General features: G+C 46.1%; 1 protein-coding gene across 2 annotated transcripts in view; it reads left to right on the plus strand.

Moving 5' to 3' along the window:
• Positions 1-12,323, plus strand: part of TAGAP (T cell activation RhoGTPase activating protein) — a 43,774-nt gene extending 31,451 nt beyond the window's left edge. The window contains exons 3-12 of one of the 2 annotated variants that reach the window (XM_032101963.1): positions 4,250-4,291; positions 4,719-4,803; positions 4,913-4,966; positions 5,556-5,622; positions 7,112-7,281; positions 8,361-8,522; positions 8,981-9,090; positions 9,770-9,965; positions 10,503-10,620; positions 10,810-12,323. In XM_032101963.1, the coding sequence (XP_031957854.1) occupies positions 4,250-4,291; positions 4,719-4,803; positions 4,913-4,966; positions 5,556-5,622; positions 7,112-7,281; positions 8,361-8,522; positions 8,981-9,090; positions 9,770-9,965; positions 10,503-10,620; positions 10,810-11,984 (2,179 nt within the window). In that variant the 3' untranslated portion in view covers positions 11,985-12,323. Of the gene's footprint in view, positions 1-4,249; positions 4,292-4,718; positions 4,804-4,912; positions 4,967-5,555; positions 5,623-7,108; positions 7,282-8,360; positions 8,523-8,980; positions 9,091-9,769; positions 9,966-10,502; positions 10,621-10,809 lie in introns of both variants that reach the window. The other variant, XM_032101962.1, reaches the window with a different exon arrangement.

Below are 12,323 nucleotides of genomic sequence, written 5' to 3' on the forward strand. Positions count from 1 at the left end.
AGGATTCATTCATACACTCCTCCTTCCTAAAAGCCATGGTGTCAAACATTTGCAAAAATAATAGAAATAAACAAAAGTGAGCTGTGGCTGGGGTTTTCCCATTCGTGGTTTGACAAGGAGAGAAGAAAACAGACACTCTCCAGTCACAGCAGATTTATTCTTTTGTTCTTTTTTTCACTGTCAACTCCTGACTTCTTTCTCGTGCCAACTGGTGTTGCTCTTTCATTGCTGTGGTCTAAAGTCCTTCTCACAGAGCCACAGGGTAAGAGAAGAAAAGAAGAGAAAATGCCTAGCTTGACTGGAGCTCATGCAAAGGGGAAAATCATCATTTGGAAAATCCATGCTGCCAGGAAGTGCTATATAAGCCCTCTCTCCAAACACTGGTTAGGCAGGGGGTTTGGGAGTGGACCACAAAAGCAGCTGCAGTCTGGGAGGGGAAAGGGACTGGCTGGGACCACGGGGAGGCAGAGGCATCAAACTGATGTCCTGGCTTCTCTAAGGAAAATGTCTCGGGGGGGCAAACCCAGTCCTTAAAAGGGCTGAATCCACCCAGGCTTGGCTGCTCTGCAGGACCTCCCTGTTCCTGCTTTCTCTCCAGTGAATGTAAAGCACTTCAGCAGAACTGAGGGAAGAGCCTGGTGTACAGCAGGGGAAGAGCTTCTACACAGGCTAGTCCTACAAAACCCTTGCAAATCCACCCCCTCTCCCGTGCCCTGATCTTTGTGTAAACATCCAGTGTCTTCGAAGGACAGTGCATTCACTTAGCCAGGGATGGATCGGGAGAGACACATCACCTGCAAACAGCTCCAGGTGTGCCCAAGCCACCTGCCATCTCTTCTGCTTGACCTAGGGCAGTGGCTGTGGTACAACAGACACATTGCTCCGATGAATTGTGGTGTAAGATCTGTACCATACTGAGGGAGGAGCTGACCATAGCAAAGGCTTCAAGTCTGCAAAGCAGAACTGGGAGGTAGAGATGGAATCGGCCTCCTCAGGGAGAGAAGTTGTTCATATAAGGGAACTTAATTTGTAAACATCTCATATGACAGGCCTTTTCTGTTAATATTCAGGGTGGAGACTGTCTTTGGGCCCTACAGCTGTGTTACCTTTTCCATGCTGATGGGGAAGCTGTGAAGCTGCTCTGGCTAGCAGGTGTGAGAGCAGCTCTTCTGACCCTGGAAACCTACACACAGCTCTATGGTGTTTGGCAGGAATCAGCATGTGCTTGCTTCCCGCTTTTCACAAAAACAGTAAAGATTCCCTCTGTGTTGCCATGCAGTTACTCTGCCAAACCATACTATTTTAGGATGCCTACTTATTTGTAATAAACTAAGCTGCTTTAAAGTAATTTTGGCACAATTTAAGTGCTGTGATACATACCATAAAAGAGCTATTAAATAAAGAATGATATCAGGAGGGTAAAAACAAATCAAATTGTTTTTCAAATGGGCAGACAGGCAGGCCTATACACACACCTTCCACATACAACAGGCATTATATCTCCACAACTGTTAATGGATGAGAACTAATTGGATAGAGATACATCAGTTTGTGCCAGTGGACAGTCTGGTGATGTGCTATCAATACACCACCCATTACTGTATCTTCTGGGAAATTCAATGCATTGTGCCCCTTGTACAGCCAGTGCCAGAACTGTAATCTAAGCTTCTAATCACCCTAATCACCACCCATTAAACTCACATTTTCTTCACAAGTCACACATTTTCCAGATCAAACCCCATGTCTTAATCATGAAACAGACTGAGCTCAGAAATACATCTATGTACAGTGCTGGAAGTGAAGGCAAGGCAGAATTGAACAGCATAGGTCCCCTAAACCTCTGACATACTTAAGAGACAGGTGTGTTTGGATATACATTTAACAGATGCAGCGAAAAATAGATGCTTCTTGTTGAGGAATCCCACTGAAACTATCAGCAGTGGTGCTGCAGCTGCCAAGGACCCTCAAAAGAAATTCTCAGGAGAAAGTGATGTAGGATGACAATATTTCTGGAAGCATGTGCAGCAGCCCATGGAATTTAGTTGGGAAATTACAAACTGTTGGGGAAGATGAAACAGGAAAACCTTGGAAATATGATTGCCTGACAAAAGATTTTGGGAATATGAAAACTACAGGCAACATCGAAATGAAAGCCACTTTTGAAATACCAGGTCTTAGTTACTGAACAACTAGAAAACAATGGTATGGCCACTGAAGATAATCCCCTCTTGATGGAACAATATCCTCTGCTTGCAAACAGGTCCAAGGGTCAGAGCAGACCCTACTAGCTCAGCAGAAGGGGTCCAAAGAGTAGTTTTTAGAAGTTAAGATGTAACACTCTATGGTAATATAAGAACTCTTATAGGCTGTATGTAAATGCTATAGGATTTGTATCTTGTATTAGATTGGTTAGTGACAATTAGAATATTCAGTACAGAAGATGATTTATTGTATTGTAACCAGGACTTCAGACATTCTCTATTCCTCTCTTCCACTTCTACTCTTACTTCCACTCTTGCTCTTACACCCTCTCTCTCTCTCTCACCTGCTTACTCTCTTGGGCCTGCTCAGAGCTGAGTCTAGCAGCTCTGAGCAGTGCCCCAATACCCACGCCCTTTACAATAAACCGACTGTGTCCCAAGACCTGCCTATAGAGATCTCTCCATCCGTCTCCGTCCCGACCGAACCCGCCCGTAACCTACAACAAACGTCATGGGACTGATAATCAGCAAAAAATCAGAGCAGTGAGTAAAAGATCAGTGGTAAATGCACAGGGCTGCAGACTAATTGATTAAGATTGCTGTAAGTTTCAGCCCTAAACAAGTCTACAGACCAGTGCCACTACAGGAGCATGGAAATGATGGGCCTCAGGAGGACTTAAAAGGTGACCTACAGCAACTCCCCCTACAAAAGCAGAGCAGGTCTCCATTTGCTCTTCTGGACACATCTCTATTGAACCAAAAGTGAATTTTGCACTTTGAATTTCTGCCAGAGTCAAACAGAGATCACCTTTCTGTTTTGCATGAAACAGGGTCAGTACTACACTGGCCGGGTCTGATGTGGTTACACAAAAATGGCTTTGAGGGCGAATTCAGCAGCGGATGTAGCCATTATGTGCATCTGCAAAGAGCTGTGCTAAGACAGCCCGATCCTCTGCACATGTGAAATGGAGCATCCACAAGGGAAGCAGCAGAAAGACAGAACTACAGTTTTACAAGTGTGCTTTCCAGCTAAATCCACTACTGAAAAATTCCCAACCCTGACTCTCAGCCTTAGCTACTCTTTTTCACAAGATCAGCAGACTGGCACCCAGAACAGGGTTGTAATTTGCCTCAGTCAATAAATCAATAGAAATAATATAATGTATTTAACATCAAACCTTAATGAATTTTCATAATGGCCTGGTAGAGTGAGCACTGTATTCCTGATATGCCCAAGCTGGGGGGCAGTCAGCAACAGAATGGTACAGGTCAAGCAGAGGTAGATTTTTCCTAGATTTTTTATCTCTTCAGTTGAATCAAAATTTAATATGTGGACACAAAGTTCTTATTAAGATATATTTTAAGCAAGACTTTTTAATTATATATTGTCATGCATTACTAAATTATTACATAACACCACTTCATCTATAGAAGTCCAGTGCCTAGATTTTCAAGAACTACTTAGCACTGACAAAATGTGTGTCTACATCTGCTTGTAGACAGTAAACTGTTGCAATTAGCTTTTAAAAAGATACACAGAAACACTCCTCTGAATCTGGTCTATTTCACCTCCCCGCTGTTTTCACTGTTCTTAGTGTAACTTGATCTGGTGGTGCGTCTTTAAACTGCCAAATCTAATGTCTCTGAGCAGTCAAAGGACACACTGTAACCACTGTCCTTTAATGGTAAAGAGAAGCTGCCCACACTGCAGTCCCCTCTGCACATCTCACCTCATGCTGGTGATGATAGCTGGAACCTTTACCTGGCAAGTGTCTCATCTTTTCCATCCATAACAGCTATCAGAGCTTCTTTTTTTTCTTTAAGGGGGGGAAAACCAAAAAAACAGCTCCTCTAAAAGGAAAGAGGAAGCCAGAAATTTGGTAGTGTCTCGGTCCTGCCCCATGATGCTTCTTCCTGCCTGTGAATTTCCACCTGCCCCTTCTGCGTATATACGGCAGCACACGCGGTATGCACTGTTTAGTTGCCTGCCTCCATCCAAAGGACTAGTAAGCAGTGGGGAGTGATGCTGTTTCTCCTTTCCTCTGCAGTTCACGGGAGGTGAAGGAGCTCTGGCTGGACTCACTCCTTGGGTAAGTACTGCCTTTGATAAAATCTCTGGCATGGTGGTTAAAGTCAGTGGAGAGCTTCAGATGCAGCTTCACGGAGATGTACAAAAATATAGATGGGGAGAGGTGCACCCACTGCTAAGTGTAGCTTGTGGGCAGAGCTGACTGAGTCGCTCAGCCTTGGGTGTGCGGATTAATGACCACACTGTCACCACTTTCTCACTTTTTGTGTGGATTAAAAATGGAAAGCTGCTTTTATTTTGTTTTAATCAGGAGGCAGATAGGGCAGCAGAGCTGAATGCCCTTCCAGAGAAGGGATTAATGGTTTACTTGTGTGGGAGATATTGCTGGTTCGGGATCATACATGCTAGATTGGCTTGCAGAGGAGAAAGCCAAGAAGGGTGCAGTTGTAAAAGACTCCTTCTTTGTCCATTCCCTATTCAATAAACAGGCAAACAAAAGGACTGAAGGAAACCAGAGTGTCCAGAGCTCCTCCGATCAAACTCCTAATGAAAGTGTTAAGCAGCTGTAATACTGTGAGTATCTTAATTATTTCAGCTCTGTCAACATAGTGATTTTGAAAAGCTCTGATTTCTAAACCACAGCATTCAGTTACTCACACAGTGTCTTTGTTTTCTTGACTAGTCAAAGACACTAAATGCTGGGAATATGGAGAGTCTGATTGAGTGCCAGACAGAGGTAAGCAGCCCTTACATTTTCCTGGATCCTTCTTGGGTACTGGTGTGAGATACCTTGGCAAAGTGAGGGTGGCTCCTTCAGTAGCTGCCAGCTGCTTACCCTCACCCAGGAATGGGCAGAGCTCTTCAAAGGCAGCTCTGTGCTGCACTGAGCAGAGGGAGCTGGACATTGCTGGGGGCAGTCCATGCATTCCCCTGGCTCATGAGGAGCTTTTCTCAGGAATCTTACAGGCTTCAAAGCCATCAAGGCTTCCTGGAGGAGTTTGGGAGGAAATTTCCAGTGCCAGGGGAGGACACAAAAATGGAGGCTATGTCCTACTGTGGCTTTTCTGGATTGAAAGTGCAGCCTGAAAGAGCACAGGGTTGTGACCTCCTGAGCATGACTGGGGTGTCTGGCTGCAGGGTTTACCACAGACCCCTCCACTGGGCAGCTATGCAGTGTCAGTCCTGGGCCGAGGCACCCCTTCAGCAGATGTTGGGCATGTCTGGTTATTCCCCAGGGCCTCCCCAGACTTCTGAGGAGCTGCAGCAGCTCGCTGGTGGCCCTCACTGCTACGGCAGCTCTGTAACCCTAATATGCTTTTTTGCAGGATGATACCAAGAAATGTCCCTTGTCAGGCCCAGCAGATACTGAAGACGGACTTTGCCTCTCAAATGGTGAGTTTCAAAAACAAACTGAGGAACTGCCTTCTTATATAATGCTTGCAAGCTGGCACTTGTGCAAAACCACCCGAAACCGCCTGCTTCCCCTCCCTGAGAGCAAGCCACAGTTCCCACCCAGGAGAGGACTTAAGCCCTGGACTGCCACTCACAAATTACTTCTTTCCCATATGCTCAGTGGCAGAGGTGACAGTTCTGAGTGACAGAGATCTTGCATTCCCATTCCCTGGTCCTCAGAGCCAGGTTTCGTTGTGTTCTGTGGTAGCAATGGGAAGTAAATGTGTTTCTTTCTCACTCAAGCATCCCCACTGAGGTGTGGCACTGCAAGAAAGTACTGAGTACTGCTACCAGCTGTTGCACACCAGAGCAAATAAACCCTCTTGGCAGAAGCACCAGCACTTGTTTTTCTCACCATGCAAAAACCTCAGCACCTGTAAACAACCCAGAGCAGAAGACCATTAATAGAGCAGGGTCAGATTTGGAGCAGACCACCACAGCAGATCAGTTTTCAGGAGTATCAGAAGCAAGTATTTCACATTACACTATAATGTTAGGTGACTTCTTCAAATTTTTTAACCCCCACCTACCAAGAGCTTGTGCTAAGTCACAAGGAGAGGTCCTGAGAACTTCTCATCTGTGTAAAACAACTTCATTTTGGAGTAGAAGGCATGACATATATTGGAAGTTTGCAGAAGGCAAATCCTTTAGAAAGCTTTCGCGGTAAAGGTTTCTTTTCTCTCTGTCTCTGAAAGGGAAAAAAAAGGCAAACACCCCCCCCCCCCCCCCATTAAAACTATCCTCTTCAAATTCCAGGCCCTCCTCTTTATGAAGTAGATGGAAAACCCATTCTAAGAGATCTCTAGCCCTGAAGCCAGTGAGGCCCTACTCTGATGCTTCCATCCTCTTGGAGCAAGTATCACCTTCCACTGGCTGGCTGGCAGGGGGCAAGCACTAGCTCTAGGAGCATTGTCAATAGAGCTGGCTCCAGAGCTGGCAGAGCTGGAGCCATATGTTTTCAGGCTGTGAAAGGGGCCAAGAAGCAGGAACCCCTACTTGTACTCTTGCCCTAAGGCTGGGGCACAGTCAGACCACGTAGTGAAAATTATTGTTGTCATTGCTAGGTGCCCAAGTGGTATATCTGCCTCAGAGTTATCACAGAAACTACTGCAATATCAAAAATCTCTACAAATGTTGTTATTTCTGTGCCTTGTATGTTCCCACTCTCTAAGAAGAAACAGTGACTAGAATGTAAAAAACACCCAACCCAAAACAGGAAAGGTGGTGGCCTTAGGGAGATGGCCACAGTTTTACAGTTTATGCAGTTGTTTCTCTAGTAACCACTTAGTTGTCTCTCAGTTTCTCCCCATTTGGTTTGAGTTGTTTCAACATACATCTCTGCACTGCACATAGATGAAAGACCACATAGTGCTCTGTTGGGTTTTTTTTATTTTAAATCGATCTTTTGTTTTCCTCTTATTTGCAGCAGATGGAACAAAGAAAAGAAAGAAGGTGATATCGCAGTCATTTACTCTGAGACGGAGCCTTACCAAAAGAAATTCCTCAGGACAGCTGGACTCAGGTGCCAAAATCACTCTGTTTGGCCAGCCTCTGGCACTTATCTGTGGGGAAGATGACACACTGCCCCAGCCAGTCCAGGTAAGGAGGTACCATTATAGAGGAACTGTTTACAAGGACCTGGAGTGTCAGGACAAGGGGGAAATGTCTTCAAACTGACAGAGAGCAGGGTTAGATTGGACATTGGGAAGAAATTCTTGGCTGTGAGGGTATGAGGTCATCCAGAGAAGCTGTGGCTGCCCCATCCCTAGAAGTGTTCCAGGTCAGGTTGGATGGGACTTGGAACAACCTGGTCTAGTGGAAGGTGTCCCTGCCCATGGCAGAGGCTTGGAATGAAATGATCCTTAAGGTCCCTTTCAGCCCAAACCATTTTGTGATTCTGTGATACCTCTGACTTCAGTGTGAGGCAGGATACCCTGTACTTCTGCTGCATCACCCAGGAGATGAGTGATTTTGGTGTTTACCCTACACACACACCCCTGATAAACTCAGGACCCATCCCTGATGTAGAAAGGCTCAGGTCTGCAGGTTTTGTCCAGCCCACCCAACTTTCACTGGAAGTAACTTGGAGTGTAGAGAACCCAGGACCAGGAACTGAAGATAGGCTTCTTAGTATAAACATCTGTGATTTTAAAGAAGTAATTTAAATGAATCTTTCAGCAACATAAACTTCCAAGGATTTCTGTATTTCCACGAAAAACAAGTATTCAGCTATGGACTGCCACAAACAAATACCATCTTCTAACAAAGACCAAACAAAGACCATCTTTAGATAAAAATGGTCTGGATAAAAACAGTTCTCACACTGAATTGGCTTTCCCGATAGACATGCATTTGTCTCTTCTATGTAGTATTTGCCTGGCTTGTGAGAAAGGGGATGTGAACTAAGATTTAAGCCATCTCTTGTTTCCTTCCGGAAGCAAGCAAGGATGACTCCACTGAAGTTAGTGGAGTTCATCAGTTCAAAAAGAAGGTGGATTAGAGGAAAATCAGACTACTTCCCATGTAATCTACTTGGAGCAAGAACTAGATTCTGAGCTAATCAGAGTACAGTGTACCTTCAGACAATTTTTCTTCTATTTCTAAAGAAATGCTCACCTGCTAACTTCCTTCATCGAAGTAACTGTTCTTCCATTCTTGTTTGATTTTTTTTCCTGCAGGATCTCCTAGCCATATTGTATATGAAAGGACCTTCTACTGAAGGGATATTCAGAAAAGCTGCCAATGAGAAAGCACGAAAGGAGTTGAAGGAGGACCTAAACAAAGGCGGGAATGTTGATCTGAAAAGCAAAGCTGTGCACCTGCTGGCAGTGGTTTTGAAGGTGAGTAATTGTGAGCTACACTGGTGGGAAGACATTGCTAATATGCACAGGCCCAATCCAATGCACCAAGCTGACCTAGGTGGGACTCTTGGCTAAAGACAGAACAAAGCCAGACTTACTGCTTCAGGCTTAGGAAAGTTTGGCCTTTTCCACCTGATTTTCAGTCCTACTTGTTGGGCTGCTGATTTCCTGCATGCCCACAGGAAACTCACTTTGTCCTCTTGCTCAGTATCTTGCCTGGGAGCAATAGTGAGATTTATGGGCAAAGGAAAAGCAACTGAAAGCTGGGTCCTGTTACTACAAAAGTGCAAGTGCACTTGTGCATTGCACTGCTCTGTCAGTGCTGATGGTCAGGTAGCTCAAGTCAACCTGCCTCCTAGAGAGCCCATGTGACAGTAATGCTCCCTCTGTGATCAGGAGTGGTGTCAAAGCTTCATCTAAATCTCTTGGCTTTGCAGGACTTTCTCCGAAATATTCCCTCCAAACTCCTGTCAGATGACCTCTATGAGAAATGGATGCAAGCTCTAGAGAAGCCAAACAAGCAAGAAAAAATTGAAGAATTGAAAGAGTAAGTTTTTCAACCAGGAAATTTTGCAATCAGCCCCAGTGAAATGGAGTGGCTGGTAGAGGCCAACAATGTCTTTTGAAATCAAGAGTCTCATTTAAAAACCTGCCATTTATATCGGCTTGCTATTGCTCCATGGGGTTTGGTTTAGAGGGTTCCAGGACTTCCTGAAGTTACTTGAGATTGCTTTATGAAACCACCAATGCAGGAACAGGACAGAGGCTGCAGTGCCTCAGCTAACGCTGTCACGGTGCTGTGGGACAGGCACTGCCACGGAGCTCTCACATCTGCTGGGGGTGGAGTTGGGCACATGGAGACCACCACTGTGTTTTGCTCTTTAGGAACAGTAGGTGTGGAGGCTGACTGGGAGTGCTTTGAAAGCCCCACAGTACAACCACGGATGCTGGGAAGCCTCCAGTGACATCTCCTGGCAGCATCCCATCTACCCAGGGACATGGGCTTCTGCAATGCTGCCTTTCAGTCAGGACCTTGTAATTCAAGGTCTCATAATTAACCACATGCTCAGCTGCAGTTGGGGATTTCTGAAAGTTACAGTGAGCACACACGTGCCCCTTTCTGGAGGAAGTGTTGTCGCTCCAAGTTTAATTGAGACTTGCTCAAATCAAGAAGCAGAGGCCACTGCACCATCGATTAACGTCACATGTCGTTTGTGCTCATGCAGGGTGGCTGACAAGCTGCCAAGACCAAACCTCGTCTTGCTCAAGCACTTGCTCTCTCTGCTCCACCACATCAGCCAAAATGCCGAGACCAACAGGATGGACTCCAGCAACCTGGCCATCTGCATTGGCCCAAATATGCTGAGCCCGGGGACAGACAACGCGCTCCCGCTGGAAGTGCAGAAGGAGATGAACGACAAGGTGCGTGGAACTCACCCAGCAGCCGCTCCCTCCCTCTGCGGCAGTTCAGAGCCATCCACAGGGATCCCACTGCCTTTGCGGAAGCCGAACAGAACAGCACCCCGGGACATTGGGGGTACCCCTCGGCTCAGGTGTCCCTCAGCCCGCAATGGGATGGGCCAGGCTGCCCCTGGTCTCGCCTCCTCTGAGCAAAAGCAGCAGCTGCCCTGCAGCCCCCTAAGTCACAGCACAGCTCCTGCAGACTTTGCATGTGGAGAGCAAGGGCCACCCGTGGGCACTGTCACCCCCGGGCCCTCGGGCAGCGAGGCCAAAGCTGGGGCTGATGGTGTTTTGTCTGTATTGGGGCAGATCCATTTGTCTGCAGCACCAGGCCTCACCCCCCACCGTGGACTCACCCTCAGACTGTAAGCCAGGATTTTGGCAGAAGCCACCCTGCTCTGCGCCATCCTTCCTACAGAGACAGCAGGCAGGATCAGGAAAGAGTCTGCAATATGTTTTCATCCCTCTTGACTGAAATGGGCTGTTTTCTGTGTGCAGGTGACAGTGTTGGTGGAGTTCCTCATAAACAACTGCTTGGAAATATTTGAGGAAGACATTGCCTTTCCTGCCTGTGCCTTGGCTGAGGAGTCACCAGAGCACACAGACAGCTCCACAGGTATGAGAAGGGACTGGGGATGTCACTGACTGGGGCTGCTGGGCCAAATTATTGAATTTGATATGCGAATATATCTGTGGAAACACAGAGGGTTCAAAACTGTTGAAGTGCTCTTCTGAACTCTCTCTGTGTAATTCTCTTTCATTCTCAGCTGGTCAGTGAAAACTAATGTCTGCTTTCTCCCCACAGAACAACTCTGTGCAGCTCATCAGAACGACTCTGCCTATGACAGCCCAGATCCCGAAGTGGAAGGCTGCCCTTGTACCTCTGAGATGGAGCAGGCCAAAGGGAGGAATGCTACCGTGAGCAGAAAATACCCAACACACATCTCTGCCCCTTCACTGACTAATTTCAGAAATGACATCAGCACAATGGACAGGAGGTATTCAGAGTCAGACTTGTCCTTCCAAAACTGCCTTGATGACACAATAAGGAAACAGAAACTAAACAAAAGTGAGGACAATTTTCCAGTTCAGCAGAAACAGCCATGGCTGGAGGCACTGGAGAAACGTCTTGCAGCCTTACCTTCACAATTATCAACTGACTCTCTACCCAAAACATCCTCCAGTTGCTCTCTGGAGAGTTCTGATGGCTCAGTTTTCACCAGCTCCCCAGTAGTTTCACCCTCTAGTCCCAAAAAAACCTTTTTAAATAGGCCTCAGTCCTTTTCCACCAAGGCCACTGAAGACTGCAGTACACCTAGCAGAGAGATCAAAAAACATTCCATGTCATTCTCTTTTGCAAACCACAGGAAAACACTAATAAAAACCCAGAGTTGGGGGCCTGGAAAAAACATGTTTTTTCAGAGGGACAGTTTCACAAAGAAAGATCAGTTCTCCTGCAGAATTGTCCAGGAGGACAGTCGTAATGATGACAAACCATTGCATGTGGAGTATCAGCAGAGGCCCCGTTTCAGGTCAGTTGATGAAGTGTTCAGAGATGTGGACCAGAAAAACCCTGGAAGACCACCCTCTTATGAAGAGGCTGTTAAAAACTGCCTGGCCACTAAAGTTCCCTCCCACAGTCTCACAGTTCAAACTCTGAGATTAGCGGTGTCAAACCAGGATGCTTTGCTGCCTCATCCATGCAGCCACAGTGCACAGGACACAGCATATACAGATCTAAGGGATCTGCACAGTGCCAGAGTTTCTGCAACAAAGGATTCTGACATGGAAACTGAAACCTTCAGCATCACTGTAGGAGTAAACTCCCGTGTGAGTTTACCCGTGACCCCAGGAGTCTACCGGATGAGAGCCATGTCTGAGTCCTGTCAAAAGAACAAACTCGAGTATGTAGCACAGAGGTGCAGCCAGCCGCTTTTTGAGGTAGAGCAGATCCAGTTTGCTAAGGAGTCCTACGTTTAAAAAGCCTATCCTTCCTCTTTGCACTGTACAAAGTAAATATTGTAAAAATAGACATCTTGCTAATCATTTGTAGGATTTTACTTTCAAGAGACAAAGAATAAGCTAGCTCTGCATGAACTTTTTTTTCTGAAGTGTCTGTCAGCTTGACATGTCACATCCTTTCACCACGAGAGTTGTTGCTGGTGAAAACCTGTGTATCATTATGTAAAAATGTAAGTTAGTATGCTGTACATAACCTGTTGTGTGGGAAGAGTAGTTAGCAGATCATAAACAGTGTTGTATTTGTATTTCTGAAATGACAATTAAAATGTTGGCAGGTCCAAAACCTGTCTCACCTTC

The sequence above is a fragment of the Corvus moneduloides genome, chromosome 3 (assembly GCF_009650955.1).
Source record: "Corvus moneduloides isolate bCorMon1 chromosome 3, bCorMon1.pri, whole genome shotgun sequence".
In the NCBI taxonomy this organism is placed as follows: domain Eukaryota; kingdom Metazoa; phylum Chordata; class Aves; order Passeriformes; family Corvidae; genus Corvus; species Corvus moneduloides.